Source organism: Argentina silus (genome assembly GCF_951799395.1).
Source record: "Argentina silus genome assembly, chromosome: 2".
In the NCBI taxonomy this organism is placed as follows: domain Eukaryota; kingdom Metazoa; phylum Chordata; class Actinopteri; order Argentiniformes; family Argentinidae; genus Argentina; species Argentina silus.
Window position 1 is genome coordinate 33,484,512 of NC_139656.1, and position 18,679 is coordinate 33,503,190.

Below are 18,679 nucleotides of genomic sequence, written 5' to 3' on the forward strand. Positions count from 1 at the left end.
GTGCAAAACCTGCAGTGATAATGACAACTTTTTAGAATTGGTTAATTCAAGAGATAAACATGTCAAAATACAAAAAAGGAACCGATAAGGACACACATTTAATTGAGGTTTTATTTGAAATTACAAAGTTAGATAGTACAAAAAAAAAATGACCCATGTGAAATAAAGAGTAGGAAAATCTACATGGTGAGAGCAATTTTGTCAATAAACTTGGCCAGTTTGATATCCCGTTTGGACAACCCTCCACAGTCGTGGGTGGTTAATGTTATCTGGACCTGAAAAGAGAAATATGGACAGACAGAGAGAGAGAAAGAGAGAGAGAGAGAGAGAGAAAGAGAAGAAAACAATCAATAAACAACAACAACAACAAAAAGAACAAGATTTTCCCAGAAAGGAACCGCTACCAAACACATCCAAGTCCCGTGGCGTACGAGGCCCTACAGTATGTGTGTGTTTTTTCAGAGGCCAATGGAAAGTAGAGGGAAGGCCCAGAAACCTGTCCCATCCTGCAGCCTCTTTAATAAAGAGAGGATTACAGGAGAATTCCTCTCAGCACAGTGGGTCCGCCACACACTAACTCAGTGGCTGAAGCCTAATGCTCAGAGATTTGCAGGGGCCCTGTTTGTCATCTCACACATTTTCTTGTGAAGATTTTCACAAGAAAATGTGTGGATTACTGGGCAAAGCTACTGCTGTCTCCCCCCGGCTCGCTGACGAGTGTGTGATGGGGTGAAGCGTCAGAAAGTCCTCCACAGAACTGTTACAGTTGTTCAACATGAAATGAAAACCTCAACTGTATCAAAAGCCAGTTGAAATTGATGTGTTTGGGGGGGATCTCATGAAAATTGCAAATATTACATGTTAATCAGAATTTCACACTAGCAAAGCTTGTCTTCTGGAGTTAACACGAGGTTCAACCACAGCAGAGTTGTTATAGCAGGGTTATTACCATAGTCCTATGTTTATTACCTTGTTATAAACGTTGAACCACTCCGGATGATGGTTCATCTTCTCTGCTTGCAAAGCCACTCGAGACATGAAGCCAAATGCCTGGGTGAGGGAAACAGGGAACAACGATCAACATCCATTCCCAAACTCTAGGACACAGGATTGTTTTTTTCGACTAAAATCATTTTCGAACTTTGTGGGGTTTTCAGCTTGATATTTCCCTGGAGTGGTCCTTTAACTTTAACACACACACACACACACACACACACACACACACACACACACACACACACACACACACACACACACACACACACACACACTCACTCTTCATATCTCTGGTTGCATGTGTGTGTGCACTCCAATCAGAGGCCATCCAGGGAGTGATTATGGTTCTTCTAATTATCTACAAAGCAGAGTGAGATCCCCACTGTGCCCACTGTGGAGAAATCAGGTAGGGCTATTTCAGAGCAATTTCCCACTGCAATCTCAATTAAGCCCCTAAATACTTCCTATAGGCTAATTAAATCAACTGAAACGCCATTGTTTACAGACCATCTCTGCAGCCAAAGCTGTGGTCCTATCCACCCTTCTGACATGACCAAACAGAATTACCTCGGGGGGGAAATTGAGTTTAGTCTTTAGTGTGTTGCAACCAATTTGGGGACCTCCTTTCTCCGTGCACATGATGTAACACGATCGGCGGCGTGATCAAATTGGTTATCAAGGGAAACCATCTCCTGATCAATTTAAGTAATTGCCATATTCCTGCAACTTGACCCCCTGGCACCAATTTGAGATTGCTTGTAGGTCTGCTTTTTCTCAACTTCCATTGGCAATAATGGGGATTATTATTACATTGACTGGCATGTCAGGTGCTGCCTGAACACTCCCATCCTCTGTCTGCTGCAGCCTCCAACCTGAACTAAGCTGCACCTTCAGACTGACAGGACAGGTTGGTACAGTCGACCATGGTGAGGACAAAGAGGCATTTATGTCCTTTATCTTAATGCGGTCTAAACTCAAACTTCTTCTGTTTTGTTTTTTTTATCAATTCAGACTCTTGACTTTCTTGCAATTGCAATAACAATGTTCCATTCAAACTCTTTGATAAATGGCGTAATCAAGTTTTGGCTGTAAAAACACAGAAATGTGGAACATGTCTATGGAATGGAATGGATTCTTGTGAGTTCCGAGTTCTGTTCCAGGGAGGACCCTCCCCCAGGCCAATGAGGACTCAGAGAGGGACACAGACAGACACCAGACAAAGAGGTTTGACCACAGTCATCCAGAGGTCACCCCAACACTCTCCACCCTGGACACACGACAGCACGACCCCTCAGCTCCCACCTGAGACCGCAAGTCAACCCAGGTCAAGGACTTGGGCCAGTTGTTTATCTTGTGTTGTATGGTGGTGGACACACACGCACACGCACACGCACACGCACACACACACACACGCACACACACACACACACACACACACACACACACACACACACACACACACACACACACACACACACTTCTGGCCAGCCACACAAGCCCACAAGCTGTCAGGGTCTAGTAATTTGACGTGACATTTCACAGACCCTCATCTCAAATAATCAGAAACACCCAACGGAGGGCCAATACGCCCGCCTCCCCCTCCCTCCCCAGGCCTCCCTCCCCCGCCCGCCCCCCCCCCCCCCTGCCTCCCCCACGTACCGCTTTGACGGGCATTTTTGGGGCTATTACTGCGTGATTGTCATAAAACACTGGATGAGACAATTTGATGTGGGAGCGGGGTTTCCCTGGCTGTGGCCGGGGCTGGAGCTGAAATACGGCCTCAGTTTCAAACACATGTGTCTGTTATTTACAGATCGGTTTTCCACCACCGCGCGGTCCAGGGCTTAGGGACGCCTGCTCTCTCTGCCAGGAGTAAGTGCATGCAGATTGTGCCACTCACCCCCCACCCCACTCCACCTCCTCTCTCCACTCTCTCTCTCTCTCTCTCATTCTCTCATTCTCTCTCTCTCCACTCATCTCCCACTCCACCATCTTGCTCTCCCTCTCTTTTCTAATATCCTCCCCCCCATCCCCCCACCACCTCTCTCTCTCTCCCTCCCTCCTTCCATCTCTCCCGCTCGCTCTCTCCCTCCCTCCCTCCCTCCTTCCATCTCTCCACTCTCTTCCACCACCACTAGGTGATTATCATCAGACACCCCATCATCACCTGTGCTCGCGTCAGAAGCCTCTGACCACCAGAGAGAGAGAGAGAGAGACAGAGAGAGAGAGACAGATAGATAGAGAGAGAGAGCGAGAGAGAGAGAGAGAGAGAAAGAGAGACAGAGAGAGAGAGAGAGACAGAAAGACAGAGAGAGAGAGGCAGGAATGCAGTGAATAGCATGTTGATTGTTGATGATGATGACCACATCTCTTAACATTACACTCACTCAGGGTCGGCAAGTGCATTCACTTGGCTCCTTGTAGAACACTCTCTCCACTTGGCTCATTCTAGAACATTCTAGAATTCTGTGATATGGGGCCCACTGTCATAATGTTCCAGTAACGCTGTGCCAATATTCTGGGGGCATTTCACATGGTCTGTACAAATCCCAAGGAATTAGCATTCATAACATTGAAAATTCAATATATTCGGGGGGGGGGGGGGGGGGGGGGGGAGAGAAACGTTTCAATCTATTCACTTTGACAAAGGTGCAGCAAGCAAGCACATCTACCCAACAACCCTACACAAAAAAACGCCAAAGCAAACAATATCATATGGAACACATTTTCCTAAAACGTCAACCCCTATTTACGTATGGTGTCATGTCGTTCTCAAGTGCGGGTGTTAGAGAGATCCTATGCCAACCCCTTCAATGACAGAGTTAGCCACCAACCAGACAGTCTTAACAAGACATCACCTCCTCCCTACAGACAGCAAACGTCACGGGCCATCTTGGCTTACCAAGACTGATAGGCCCGATTATCTAACCACCTCCGTTCGGGGCGCCACACCTTACTGCTCCCCTGCAGCCAGAGATCAATGAGACAACCCAGACAACAGTTCCCAGGGAAAGTGGCATATTCTGTGGTGGAGGGAGGAACTGAACACCGCTGAGCCGATTAACTGCTGCTCCCTGCAGAGAGAGGAGGGGGGGGGGTTGGGGAGAGGGAGAAAGAGAGCGAGAGAAAGAGAGAGAGTGAGAGAGAGAGAGAGAGAGAGAGTTGGGATTTTCCAGGGGCTCAGTGTTAGTTGTACAACAACTTCTTCAACATGAGCAGAGCCAGGTCCATAAGGAGAGGAGGAGGCTTGAGAGACATCTGCCTGGAGAGGGAGCCCCTCTGGAGAGGGAGCCCCTCTCGGGGTAGAAAAAGGGGATCAGCGTCAGGGTGTGGACCTTAGGGACTCAACTGGATGGAGCAGTGTGTGCAGAGCTGAGCAGACAGATACTAGGATGTCAACGGCAGTAACACTCTAACATTAAGTTGCCTCCATACCCCCTGAAATACAACTCTAGAAACAACATTGTGCCAACTAACACGCCGTTACAAAGTTGGTTTGCATGGTGTTATTTTTATTTATTTTGTTCAGTTATTTTGCATGGGCTATGGAGTTGAACGGTTCGTGTTCCTCCACATATGCACTGTGATAACACCACAAACCACTCAACTCCATTACTATGCACCTACAAGGCAATTACTAATGTGACCGTTTGTTAATATAACTGCAGAATGACCATACAGGACAGGTATGGAGGGAACTTCATGTAAAGTGTGACCTAGAGGGAGGTGTTTGATACCGTTCCTCATTCCATTCCATGCATTACAATGAGCCCGTCCTCCGATTCCTGCCTCCACCAGCCTCCCCTGGTGTGACCTCAACATCTGCCTTGGTCCCAGACCTGAACTGTGTCTGTTCGGAGAGTGACCAGACCAGGTGACCAGACCAGACCAGGTGGCCAGACCAGACCAGGTGGCCAGACCAGACCAGACCAGGTGGCCAAACCAGACCAGGCCAGGCCTCCCTGACAACGTTCCATGTGATGAGCGTCTAGACATGGCAGTGGTTTAACCCTTTATCAGCAGCCCGGCCCTGATCTGCCTAGCCTTGTTGACAAGCAAAAAAAAACCTTGTGAACTTTGAACGTCTCCCCGGCACAGAGCAAACACAGAAGACGTCTCATTCCTCAGCAGTCTGGCAATGGATCCTTCAGTGTGCGTGTGCGTGTGTGTGTGTGTGTGTGTGTGCGTGCATGTCGATCTGTGTGTGTGTGTGTGTGTGCGTGCATACATGTTTGTGTGTGTCTGTGTGTTTGTCAGTGTGTGTGTGTGTGTGTGTGTGTGTGTGTGTGTGTGTGTGTGTGTGTGTTGTCAGGGTATGTCTGTAGAGCAGTAGACATCATCAGCCACCTCACATCCATTGAGTTTTATAGGTGTCAGTGGTAGTACTGCTTTCATCAGGTTATGTGGCCTTTTATCCAGACTTAACATGAAAGAATGTTAAGAGGACAGTGGAATGTGTCATAGATTTGACTTCCAGGTAGTGGACCTAAATTATACAGCAGCTGAAGACACTGCCTCTTAAATCCAACCATTAAAACGTGTCCTATGTATCCATCAGCCTGAGAAACGAAAACCAGATGAGCAGAAAGAACCGAAAAACATGCACTGTATTTTCCAGTTAGTTTCCTAAAACATAAAATCAAGGAGTTTAGATTTAAAAAGATCTGCTATTGAGGATATGAAACACATGAAACACACATACTATACAAACAAAACATCTGAGCACCGAAATATAACAATACTATACAACAGGGTCTGCTCCAGAACCAGGATTTAAACATTCAAACCTGATTAGATATTCCTGCTCTCGACAAGGAAAATAACTCTATTTCTCTTCCAAATATGTGCAATATTCCGCAGATAAATTACTACCGGTTGGGTTGTATGGAGCATCATAACAACATTTCCCTTTGGTACAATCAACAAAAATAAACACTAAACTAAAACCCCAATGTCTTGTTTGATGACTAATTAGCAACTGTGAGAGGCAGACATCCTCTGTGTATGCTTCCCCACTGTCCTCCACGGTTCACACACCGGTGGCTAACCCTCTAGCTCCCCCCAGAGGCCCCGAGAGGAAGGGATCCTCTTACGAAGAGAGAGGGGATTTGTGTCTGTCATTAGAAACTCATGGGGATCTGATTTCCCTGAGCCCATCACTTGGAAGTAAGTGGCCAATGGAGAACAGCCAGGATGTCACTCTTCATCTCCATTCTCCCTCTGGTAAAGACCTTAAAGAACACACAGCCATGAAAAAACAGCTACGAGATGAGTGGAAATACAAGAGAGAAGAAGGGGGGGGGAGGAAGGAAAAGAAAGAAAGAAAATGGCCGAGATGTCAAATTGGAACAACGTGAGCTGGGCATTACAATGAGGCACAAACAGGGAACAAGGAAAAAGAGCCGAAAAAACATCCAACCGGCAGGAATGATGGGATTGTTAGTGGTTTTCTGCAGCAGATGAAACATCTTAACCAATTTGATTGTTTGTGAAAGAAATCATTCTGATCGAAACCCCAATTGCTGCCAAATGCCCCTCTGGAGTGTGTCAGGGTAATGCTGTCTGACATGGGGGGGTAAGAGGAGAGGGGTTTAGAGCCCGAGGAGCAGACGGGGGAGGTCAGAGCGTGGCGCGCGACTTCAAACGCAGGGAAGTGTAAAAACAGAGTATGTTAGGGGCTAAAACAACTAACCGCTGGATTAGAGGATGTGCACTAAGTGGCCTTGAGATTCTGCAGTTTACATCTGCACATTTGGGGAGGAAGAAAATACATGTTACAAAATGGTGTAACACAGCCTCGTCGAAATACGGCTTTGGAGTTTCCACTTTCTAGTCTCGTACATTGAGGTGGGATTAACGTGAGGCGGATCGATGTAGGTTATGTCTGCAAGTTTAACAGGGATACACTCCCTGTATTTAGGGATACACTCCCTGTATTTAGGGATACACTCCCTGTATTTAGGGATACAATCCCTGTATCTTTAAAAAAAAAACTTTAGCTGACTCACAAGTGAAAGTGACCAAAATAATATTTTGTTATCTTCTATGAGGATGGAGAGCAATTAACTCATTAACCGAAAGGTATTCTGAGAACCTCACACACCTGAAGGCTGGCAATACTCAGTGGGCGAGGACGTTGCAATAACCTGTCCCTCGTTGCACCTGCAAGCAATCAGCTCAAAAACACACATGAATTTGTACAACACATTCCCTGTGGTCATTCAGCCAGGTGCATGTCTACTGATCTTCATGTAACAAATCTGAGGCCCACAAATCTGTAGGAAGCCCCCAGAAGAGCAGGCCCGGGCAGTCAGCCCTGAACATGGAAAGAGGGAGGTAGACAGGTAGACAGGTACAGGGTCACTCAAGCTAAGAGGGGGATAAATCACCCCAACTTCCCAGGGAGATCCCCGACTACGAATCACATCTTCAGCATTTCCAACAAGCTTTTATCGGGAGGGAGAAGTGTACTATAGTTGGAACAGAAGTCACGTGAATTAACACAACACACCCGCACGCACGCGCACACACACACACACACACACACACACACACACACACACACACACACACACACACACACACACACACACACACACACACACACACACCTGATTGAAGGTTTTGAAGTTGAGCTCTTTGTAGATGGCATCCCTCTCATCCACTTCCACCCAGCCTGTTGCCTTCAGCTCCATCAGACGCAGCTCTCTGTCTGCAGGGGGGAGCCAATGGGAGTCAGACGCCTGGAGGGACAACAGACATCACAACAGAAATCTGATTATCTATGGCCCAAATTAGTAAAAAAAACAAGAAAAAAAAAAACTGAACCCCTAAACCCCATATTCTATACTATGGCCCTGTCCAAGAACAACTCCTAGTTCCTAGTTCCTAGTTTTCCTAAACACTCTGTAGATCTGAGAGAATTGGATAAGTACAAGCAAGATGGTGAGAAAGGCGGAGCTACGACCATCTTGCTTACATCCATCCAATCATTTCAGATCTACTGAAATGTCTAGGGCAACGGGGCAACGGGGCGAAGGGGCAACGGGGCAACGGGGCAAGGGGTTGTTTCAGGGCCAAACTAAGAGCCAAGTGTGTTTCACTCAGCAGGCAATGTGACTGCACCACCTGCTGGAGAAAATAGGTAACACTACTACATTGAAGTTTGAAAGCGAGGTTGATATTTCTCTTGCCCATTATTTTACAATATTTTGTCGGTAGGTCAATAATTGGTAAAATTGTAATACAGGTTTGAAATGTCACTTTGCATGTTAAGTGCTTTGCATGATGCAGACATAATATCTCTAGCATAATATAAATAAATACAAATCAATTAAAACAACACTGAGTTGAGGGCTCGGTAAAAGATAATGTTAACTCAACTGGCTAACCCTGCTGTAGTAACCTCTGGCAAAGAGATGTGCCTCTGTAGATACAAATACTGTACCTCAACAGCAATAATGCAAAATCACTGATGTACAAAAATGAATGTCCACTAGATGGCATCCAAACTACTGACAGACACGTCAACACGAGTAAACTAAGTGAAAACCATTTTCCATGGCGTCATTTGCAACAATGACAATGTAGCTCCACCAGCGAGCGACGTTCAGTTACACTGTGGCCAGCTCATCCAAAACACTGACAAACATTGTTGACACTTTTTGCAACCGTCGTGCAATCACACATTCTTCCTGGTCAGCAGTAAAACTAACGTTTATCGATAGTAGTCTCGCTAAATCTATTGAAGCGGTGTGTACGTAAACCTGGCTGTCACTATTAGAACCTGGATGTCACTTGTAGGGTAGTGGCGATGCTCACCGCTTACACAATCTAATCTACACGACGTTGCTCACGCAATCATGACAGTGTACGTACCATTTTAGATGATAGTCTGGGCAGTATCAGTTTGCCCACGTTCGAGAGGGTACACGGCCATAGACTGTTAGCCCTGAGACTAAACATTAACCCATGCATAATAGAGTTTAGTTAACTGTTCTGTCCTCTGTCCTCTCTCATAGCTTCCCCTGCACGTCTGAAACCATAGCTGTCCAAGACGTTGCCTGATTAAAAACCTCCAGTTTTTTTTTCCTGTATGAGATGTTGTGTATGATCTTTTCATATCTTTACTGTTGTACTAAAATAGGTGCTACGTTACCCACTAACAGTGTTCTGTAGACACTTGCCTGGCTGTATTCCTATACACCTAGTGAAGGTAGAAATCGGAGGACGGGCTCATTGTAACACACCTTTGATACCATTCCTGATTCCATTCAATGCATTTCAGTACATATGGTCCCAGCTGGAATCAAACCCACAACCTAAGTGTTGTTAGCGCCATGCTCTACCCACTGAGCCACAGAGGACCACGTTCCTGTTCTACTCTATCATGTTACTTGCTTAATGCCTTGCTGTATTTACATTTACAGGGTCTACACCAGTGTCATAACAACACAGACGACAGGACACGATTTATTCCACTAATTTCATTTCATTTACTCACCATGAAAACAGATCACAACACCATGACAACCAATGCAAATAAACAAAAGATCATGTTGAGACATAACACATTTTGATTCAGCAAATACTTACGTACATTCAAATTCACAGCAGTTATTTTACAGACATGGCAGCACTCAACACCAACCATATGAGCAGAGAGAGAGGGTGTGTGTGTGTGTGTGTGTGTGTGTGTGTGTGTGTGTGTGTGTGTGTGTGTGTGTGCATAAGGTTAAAGAGATAGAGTAATGAGACAAATGGTATTTCCTTCTCAATGTTCTTGTGGGTGTCCAAGATCAGATTAATATCCTATTCAGCCCAAACTTCCCCCCGTAGAGGGTAGACCCGTCAGCCTCTGTATGGTGACTCAGTCCTGGTGTTCATGCTCTTGCCCTGGGATGAGCCACCGGATACTGTCTGTCCGCAGGATGGCATAGGTGGTGAACCCAGAGATGAACAGGATAGAGAACACCAGCAGCCAATCGATGCTCTTCACCGGAACACTGGGGAGCGGTCCGGAAAGGTCGCCCTCAGTTACGTTCTGATCTGGGCTGGCTTCGAAACCTGGGGGCAGAGGTGAGAAGATCAGTCATTTACATATATATATATATATATATTTTTTTTACATTGATGGCATTTAGCAGACGCCTTTATCCAAAGAGACTTACAACAAAAGTCGAAAACCTGTGCAGGTTCTGATCACTTTAATGTGTGTTAATGGGGCTAAAGCTTGAGTACATATTGATCAGTTATATTAGTCTCAACCATCGGAGATAAGGGAATGACAATAATACACTGATCGGCCTCCAAACGTTATTCAGATAGGATCAATTAAACTAATGGTAATAAAAAATGGTAATTAAACTAATTCTGAACAACGGTAGGGAGTGGAAACACCTTCTGAGGACATACCTGTCTGGTTGGCTATGAAGGACATCAGCGTCTCCAGGGTTCTGTCTGTCTGGTTGAACCTGGCCATCGGCTTCACGCCCTGGAACAAGAGGATGTTAGGAACGGCTACAGTCCCAAACCTCGTGGAGAGACTGGAGCGAGAGATGGGGAGATGGGGAGAGAGGGGGAGAGATGGGGAGAGAGGGGGGGGGAGATGGGGAGAGAGGGGGAGAGAGGGGGCAGGGAGAGAACAGAATAAGTTAACGTGTCACATAAAGAAAACAAAAATACCTCCTAATTTCTGTAAATAAAGGATATACAAATGTCAACATGCTGATCCATATATTGGTTGGTTTCACTCAACTCTTAGTGTGTTAAAAACACACTTTAGTGGTCAGTGTTTCCTAACATTAGCAACAATCAAGTATCATACTCTAGCTCCCTCCAGTATCTGTGATCAAACTACATCGTCTACATATACATATATATTACATATTATATACTACATATATACAGTAAATATATATATAGATACAGTACCAGTCAAAAGTTTGGACACAAACTTGCCGAGAGTGTGCAAAGCTGTCATCAAAGCAAAAGGTGGCTACTTTGAAGAATCTAAAATATAAAACATATTCTGGTTTGTTTAACACTTTTTTGTTTACTACATAACTCCATATGTGTTCCTTCATAGTTTTGATGTCTTCAATATTAATCTACAATGTAGAAAATAATAAAAATAAAGAAAAACCGTTGAATGAGAAGGTGTGTCCAAACTCTTGACTGGTACTGTAATATATACACTTTATTAGGAACACTATACTAACACTGGGTAGGGCCTCCCTTTGCTCTTTATTAGGAACACTATACTAATACTGTGTAGTACACAAAAGGACGCTTCATTCCTCCACTCAGCAGCTGTTGGGTCATGTACCTGCTGTGCTGGGAGGCGTCCAGGGCCAGGAAGTGCATGCCTGGGAAGACCCGGGGCAGGGCGTTGAAGTGGGGAGCCAGGCTGGCAGAGAACTGGCACCAGGTAGTGAAGAACAACACCAGGGAGCACTCGGTACCGTTGGCATTCAGGAACTCCATCAGATCCTGGAAGAAACACAGCACACAGAATGCAGATAGTTGACAAACTATCTTTATATATATTTATATATATATATAGCACTAGTCAAAAGTTTGGACACGAGAGTGTGCAAAGCTGTCATCAAAGCAAAAGGTGACTACTTTGAAGAATGATTTGTTTAACACTTTTTTGTTTACTACATAATTCCATATGTGTTCCTTCATAGTTTTGATGTCTTCCATATTAATCTACAATGTAGAAAATAATAAAAAAATAAAGAAAAACCATTGAATTAGAAGGTGTGTCCAAACTTTTGACTGGTAGTGTATATATAAAAAAATATTTTTTATAAATTGTTTGTGTAATTAATATAATATAATATATGCCATTAGCTGATGCTTTTATCCAAAGCGACTTACACTGCAGTGAGTGCATACATTTCAGTATATATGGTCCCAGCAGGAATCAAACCCACAACCTAAGCGTTGTTAGCGCCATGCTCTACCAACTGAGCCACAGAGGACCAATTACAGTGTGAGACAGTATCAATATCAGACAGTATCAATATCAGACAGTATCAATATCAGACAGTATGGCAACACAATAATGTTTTGACAGACTATCCTTCGTCTATCTATCTATCTATCTATCCCTCTATCTATCTATCTATCTATCTATCTATCTATCCCTCTATCTATCTATCTATCTATCTATCTATCTATCTATCTATCTATGGCGCTTAGAAGCAGTGAGACCTGCTATTACAGTGAGGCTCTCAAGCCACAGATGCATATTGAAACGTAATGCTGAATCTCAAATTGACATTGAACCCCTACACCCTACCTCCTAAGCACTCCTGTAGATCTGAGAGGATTGGATGAGTGTAAGCCATATGGGGAAATTCCTACTTAGCCAATCAAAGTACAAGATTGAGTTTTTACCATAATACTTATTACCTATCCTATCCAATCCTCTCAGATCTACAGTAGTGCATAGGGGGTAGGACCTAGAGGCTAGGGGTCAAGGGTCAGTTTGTTTCGTATTCAGTAAAAGGTCTAGACGTGATTACCTGTGAGGCATTGAGGACCTGCACGGTGAAGTTGTCCATCCCTGTGATGTTTCTCTTATCGCAGTTGACCTTGTAAGTCTTTGTCACCTCGGTGGTGTTCTGTTCATCCGTTGCCATGGAGTGAACCATTTCCAGAGTGACAGGCTCTGAGGGTTCCATGCTGCCCTCCTCTGAGGACCCCTCTGGGGTCAGAAACGAGCCACACTGCGATTGATCTTCACAGGGCGAGAGTGGGAACCCTGCCTGCTCTTTTACATTCTTGGGGATTAGTGACTCGATCCCTGAGGGGTTTACAGGTAGTTCAGTTCCCATCAGGGCGTCTGCGATCTCCGCTGTCTTGTACTGCCTCTTGGGCTGAGACTCCAAGTCCTCCATCCCTACGAATTTGGGACTGTTCTCAAAGTCTGAGACAAAGTCCTCAGAGAACTTGAATTCTGGCAGCTCATCGTTCTCTGTGGATACAACAGTGCAACAGTTATCAGACATTATAAAACAGGTTCAGGAAAATATGTGATCTTATTGGCAAAAACTGCGTTCCAAGCTAACTCCCTTCTTATCATTGGTCATTTGATTGTAATATTCTGAGCATCGTCAACTACGTATCCAGTACATAGCACGACAGGTATAGATAGTCCTGAAACATGACTAAATTAACGGATGAATTCAGTATACACACGACTAAAGGAATCAATATACAAAGATTATTTAACTGAGTAATTTCATGGCAAAGATAGCCTATGTTGAACTGTCATCGCTTGTCAAATAGAAAGCCATTGTTGACACAAACTGCAGCGAGTTAAACCTGTAACTAGAAGCTGGCTCACTCTTGTATTTACTAAGACAATGTTATATGACTTAATATTGGTTTCCTTTACATGAGACACCAGAACTATATATTTTAGAAGCTGCTTGTCTGGCAGCTGTCATCAGAACAGCCAGTGCTAGCTAGCCACGTTAGCTCGCTATCAGCCTTACCTTGAGCCGTCACTGAGACCTTCCCTCTGTCAGAAACGGTAAGCGTGAGCCACACAATACAGGTCAACTGGAGTACACTAGAGAGCCACGCCATAATACAGCTGTTGAATAGAAACTGTATTAGCTAAGCAACTCATTTAATCACTCATGTTGAAAGGACACAAGGAACTCATGTTTTGCGTCGCTGTCGGAAGAATCACAACGCGTACCACAGTGAGATTCAACTTCCGGTGGAATTCAACTTCCTTTCCCCTTCCTGGCTGCATTCGAGGTCGATAAGGTTTTCTAATGTTACTCACTGTTGCAGTTACGTCAAGAACCACGCCACATTCCATTACTATCACATTCAATTATACCAATATAGTTATCATTCTATGGGTCATATAACGGAATGCTAGGGTGGTCAATTCACTTGTATGAAATCCGAAGGAGTTGTTAGTATAGGGTCTGCAAACTCTTTCACATCTATAATCATTAAATGAGACATACCAGTCAAGGTATTTATTTCAAGTTTATGACACAACTTTTCAACACTCAACAATCATGCAAGAGTAGTAAAACAAGAGAATATACAAATTCATATATCATTATATTGAGTACAACATGGTATATATAACTGGGATTCACATTTCCATATAAACAATGACTTGAAGTTCTGAGAAAAGAGAATGTCTTTGTAACAGTTTGTTAGAGAAAAATGCAACTGTAGTCCACATGTAGATCTGGCTAGTAGAGTTGAGTGAGACTGTGGAAAGAGAGAGAAAGACAACCCCTTGAAAACAGTTGAGTGTGACAAAGAATTATTGTGCAACAATACTCAGTTTCAATATGTTTATGAGTGAAGTAGACACTAAATAAAGTATAGCCACAACTTTAAAATCACTGCTGTCAAGCAGTCATGAGTCATTTGCTTGTGATAGTCCACAAAGTCTCAGTGCAACCTTTAATGAGTACGGGAGTTTCAAAGTGAGTGAGTGTTCCTCTCCTCTCTGTCAGATAAAGGATTATGTGGGAGAAATCAAGTCTGCGTGTGTAATATCTACAGATGAATAACAAAATCATTTCCACAAAACACCAAATATAAATGTTTAACCATCATTTCAAAAAAGAAACTATTTTGTGAACGTTTCTTACTGAGCATTGTTGTTACAATGTCAAACAAGCACCAAACCAAGCCATAAGAGTAAAGGGAAGGGCTATAAGGTCAACATATTGAGATTACTGTAAATGACAATAAACAGAGAGTGAAATACAGTATGAAATTGCTACAGATAGGCACTACATAAAAGGCATTAGAATGTACTGCAATGTGAAATATAGAGAGAGGAGCTCTTGGCTTTTTCATTAGTTATACATTACTGCTATTGTTTTTATAGGTGCTCCAAGAAATTTCCAATAATAGTTATTTGGAAAGCTCTAAGCATTTACATATGCAGGGCACATCCTGTATACAATTTTAGATGCAACACACTTGTATTGTCTGTATTTACAGAGATCACTGAGTAACAATTGTATCATTAATACCTGCGTAAAGATAGAGGTAAATAAGTGCTTTTCCTATACAAGTTACAGAAAGTTACACAATAGAGTATTCATTTGATATTCACTCAAGTGATCTGGGTTATTAGTATGAACTATTCTAGCATGCAAGCACTTGAATAGCTTAGAGGCTGAAAACATCAGATTCTTTGGTTAAGGAATATAAAGGAGGACGACGTGAACAGAGAATGCCTCTGTTTTTCATTAAACTAATTTTTAGTCCAAATGCAATTAATCTCTTCAATGGAATAACCTTAAAGGTTTGGGAGGTATTACATAGGAGGAATCTTCAAGTGCTACACATATATCCAAATAATAGACATGATAATATTTGTATGGAAAGTATCAAAATGATGACGGAAGTTGTAACATAACACAAAACAGATTATTGCACTCAAAACAGACAACACCATTTCAGTGATCCTTAATCCTATTCTCATACGACAGATTTTTTTGCCTTGTGACATATAGAAGGAGGAAATGCTTACGATATTTACAAACTAACCATTCACATTATGAACCAAGAAAAATGATGTATTCATCATGACATTCCAAGTTATCATATAGTATGGGTTCCCCTCAGAAATCATATTTTTAAAAGACTTAGAAAGCAAGTCGGCTACCCAATAGTCATTGTTTCAACTGCACTGACGTGCTCTACTTGATATAGCTGTAGATTCTAACGTAAATCAAATTTCACAGGTAAACACTCAGCAACGATAGGGCCACATACAATACACATGCTGATTGTCTGTTTACTGTATCTGAAATCATAATGCAAATGATGACTCAAATAGCATGAACGTTATGTTATTTGGTTTAGTACGGCGGGGAAACCCATTGAAGAGGATGGGAGAGACTCTTCCTAGCTGGTGCAGCGTATTTGGGGTGCTAGACCAACAGTTCCAACACAAGGCCCTATAGAACCCAATGTGTGACCCCCAACAACAGGTTCTGTTAGTTAAGCACTGTGTGTATCATAAGAGTGATGTGATCGATGCCAAACTGACAAACCATTTCTGTTACACAATAATAATCACCTCTCCGTCTGCAATCAAACCCATGTCAATACATTCTAAGACGCACACATAAACACATAGCACCTGTCGGACATGTTGATATGAAGGATTGGAGAAAGACGAGTCTCTCTCCGTCTGTACATACCATTGTGCTACTAAGTGAAAACTCTTTCCACCTGCAGTGATTTGCATTTGATTTGATTTGAATCCTTAGCAGAACTACACGTACATTAACATATTTAAATCGATGTGTGTACTGTGGATTCGACCAAATATCAGATAGTGGTGGGCTAGATAGTTTTTTCTGTTAACATCAGCATGCAACTGACACTGTAGTTAATTGAGACAAGACATGACAAACAAGATTGGAGTCCTTTTCTTAGCGATGGTATTTGGCCCCCGTTGTCCTGTGAAGAATGATAGGTTAACTTCTCTCTGTCAAACAGTAACTAAATTTGTGTTTACTTCCTGTTGTACCCCCATATATCTCATGTGTTTCTGACTGGACAGTGGCAGACAGGCAGGCAGGCAGGCAGGCAGGCAGAGAGGACACACATGCCACTAATAGTACATCTGTATCTCCTCATGCATGCTGGGAAATGTTACACGCACGCACACCCTCTTATTCGACAGCATTTAGGACATGCACCCTCAACTGTACCCTCCACTGAACCCCTCCACCGAACCCCTCCACTGAACCCCTCCACCGAACCCCTCCACTGAACCCCTCCACCGAACCCCTCCACTGAACCCCTCCACTGAACCCCTCCACTCCTCCATCCAAAAAGCAACATGAGAAAAGTAAATAAAGCAGGAAACTTTACTCGCTCGTTTCCTTCTCTTTACACGAGGGTTCGCATAGGCCTCCTTTATGCGTCATGTTGTAGGGGAACGCTGCAGCGCTGCAGGTACCGTAGCCCAGTTTGTTGAGGCGAGAGAGGGTCTTGATGCTGCCCGGAGGCCTGCCGGGGCTGACCTTGTACCCCGCTGCCTTGGTGGTCCCCAGCGGCCGACCAGGACTGGTCTTAAACCCGGCAGCCTTGGTGGTGCCCAGTGGACGGCCCGTGCTGGTTCTGTACCCAGCTGACTTGGTGGTCCCGGACGGCCGTCCCCGTCTGCCTGACCTCCCCGGGCTCTTCTTCTTCTTCGAGTCCTCAGGTTTCTCACTGTTCTTGATCCCCACCACCTGGGAATGGGGGTGAGGCTCGCCCAGCCCGTCCGGCCTATGGCAGGACATGGGTTTGTGGGGGTTCTGGGAGGGCAGCTGGGGGGCCAGAGGGGCTAGGGTCATCTGGAGGGAGGGGGGAGGCGGAGGGGGGTAGAACTTGTTGGACTGGGCGGTGCAGAGGTCGAAGTGGCTGGCAGGGTGTCGGCCATCTTCTGCCAGGCAGGATGGCCTGCCAGTCATACAGTAGTCATTGTTGTTGGCCACCTGGCGCATCATCTTCTGCTGTTTTGAAACAAGATGGATAACAGATGTTATATTGTTGGGGGGTTTGTGAAAAACTACCCAGGTTAGATTGCTAACATTTAACCGACAGGCTCATGGAGACACAATAAACTAATTGCAATTTAAAAAATAAATAAATAAAGGTGCAAGAATACTGTTCAGGTAACATTAAAACGGGTAAACATTACACTAAAAGCCCATTGAGTATGGCCTGTTCTGTCTGCTGATGCAAATGAGAGACTGGTACATCTATACCTATTACAAAACATGCTTAGTGGACTGCACACAGGATGTATGATGTAATGATGAACATAAAAGACAATCATCTATACTGTGTTGACAAACACAGGCCTATTGTCACACATCTCTATTGTCAACACGCATGGTATATATATCAGCGGCATATTGATAGTGTGGGGTGGTGCAATTCAACGTACTGTAGTAGCCTATTGTATTGGTGTCCTTACGGGATCTTATATGTTAAAGAACTTAAAACATACAGATTTTCAGCGCAGAAATCGGCTACCAAACCCTACATATGCACATCAGAATCTAGCCTCTTCTAGATTTACAGACATAGCCTACATTAATCAGTTGTTGTTTGTTCAATGTTGCAGATATCTAAAACAAAAGCACTCTTTGTTTTCGCCAAAAATCACACGCGAACAAAAAGAAAAAAAGCTTATAAGGTGAGCTAGTGTCTACTTACAAATTCGACCGCGTCAAACCGGGCGTAGGGCCTGATCATTTCATAAAACCAATGCAATTACTGTACCTCGATTGTTCGCGGATCATGGAATGCAAAGGGTTAAATATAAAAATGACAGATCTTCCATCCTTCAAATCAAGAGCCGATCCATTTTTCCTGGTGGATCATAAACGATCGACTTCTATACGTCTACAAATAAACACTTTATATCACCGAAGGGGCAGGGAAGCTCCGTATTTAGAGTTGTTTTTCCTCTGGTACCGGAGGGGTTTAGATGAGAAACGCAGCCATTCCTATTAAAAATTAATAAGCTTGGAGAGCAGACTGAGCATGCGCAGTATTCCAAAAGGGAATTGCAGCAACAGCAACGAAACAATTCCTGACATTGCTGTTCTGTTAATGGTTTTTCTTGTACACGTTGATAGTTTTCACTACGTGAGTTACCTACCCATTCTAC

At 43.8% G+C, this 18,679-nt stretch overlaps 3 protein-coding genes across 6 annotated transcripts; all 3 read right to left on the bottom strand.

Annotated features, from left to right (window-relative positions):
* Nucleotides 1-93: 93 nt before the first annotated feature.
* Nucleotides 94-9,028, bottom strand: LOC310801460 (pterin-4-alpha-carbinolamine dehydratase 2). Its single transcript, XM_083665501.1, has 4 exons — nt 8,875-9,028; nt 7,608-7,739; nt 970-1,050; nt 94-275 (listed from the first exon to the last, which is right to left on the bottom strand). Exons 1-4 carry the CDS (start codon nt 8,971-8,973, stop codon nt 180-182), a joined length of 408 nt encoding a protein of 135 aa, XP_083521627.1. The 5' UTR covers nt 8,974-9,028; the 3' UTR covers nt 94-179.
* A 445-nt stretch (nt 9,029-9,473) lies between these two features.
* txndc15 (thioredoxin domain containing 15) lies at nt 9,474-13,685 on the bottom strand. The gene is made up of 5 exons (XM_083689519.1): nt 13,506-13,685; nt 12,531-12,982; nt 11,324-11,487; nt 10,411-10,541; nt 9,474-10,062 (listed from the first exon to the last, which is right to left on the bottom strand). Exons 1-5 carry the CDS (start codon nt 13,597-13,599, stop codon nt 9,866-9,868), a joined length of 1,038 nt encoding a protein of 345 aa, XP_083545645.1. The 5' UTR covers nt 13,600-13,685; the 3' UTR covers nt 9,474-9,865.
* A 316-nt stretch (nt 13,686-14,001) lies between these two features.
* Nucleotides 14,002-18,541, bottom strand: cUnh5orf24 (chromosome Un C5orf24 homolog). Of its 4 annotated transcripts, none has more exons than XM_083665471.1 (3): nt 18,289-18,541; nt 16,888-17,510; nt 14,002-16,470 (listed from the first exon to the last, which is right to left on the bottom strand). In XM_083665471.1, the coding sequence occupies exons 2-3, from the start codon at nt 17,505-17,507 to the stop codon at nt 16,443-16,445; spliced, it is 648 nt and encodes a 215-aa protein (XP_083521597.1). In that variant the 5' UTR covers nt 17,508-17,510; nt 18,289-18,541; the 3' UTR covers nt 14,002-16,442. The 4 variants fall into 4 exon arrangements, with proteins under 4 accessions (XP_083521597.1, XP_083521598.1, XP_083521596.1 ...); XM_083665472.1 differs by having other exon boundaries at nt 16,888-17,513; XM_083665470.1 differs by having other exon boundaries at nt 14,002-14,250; nt 16,888-17,513; nt 18,223-18,541.
* Between the last annotated feature and the right edge of the window lie 138 nt (nt 18,542-18,679).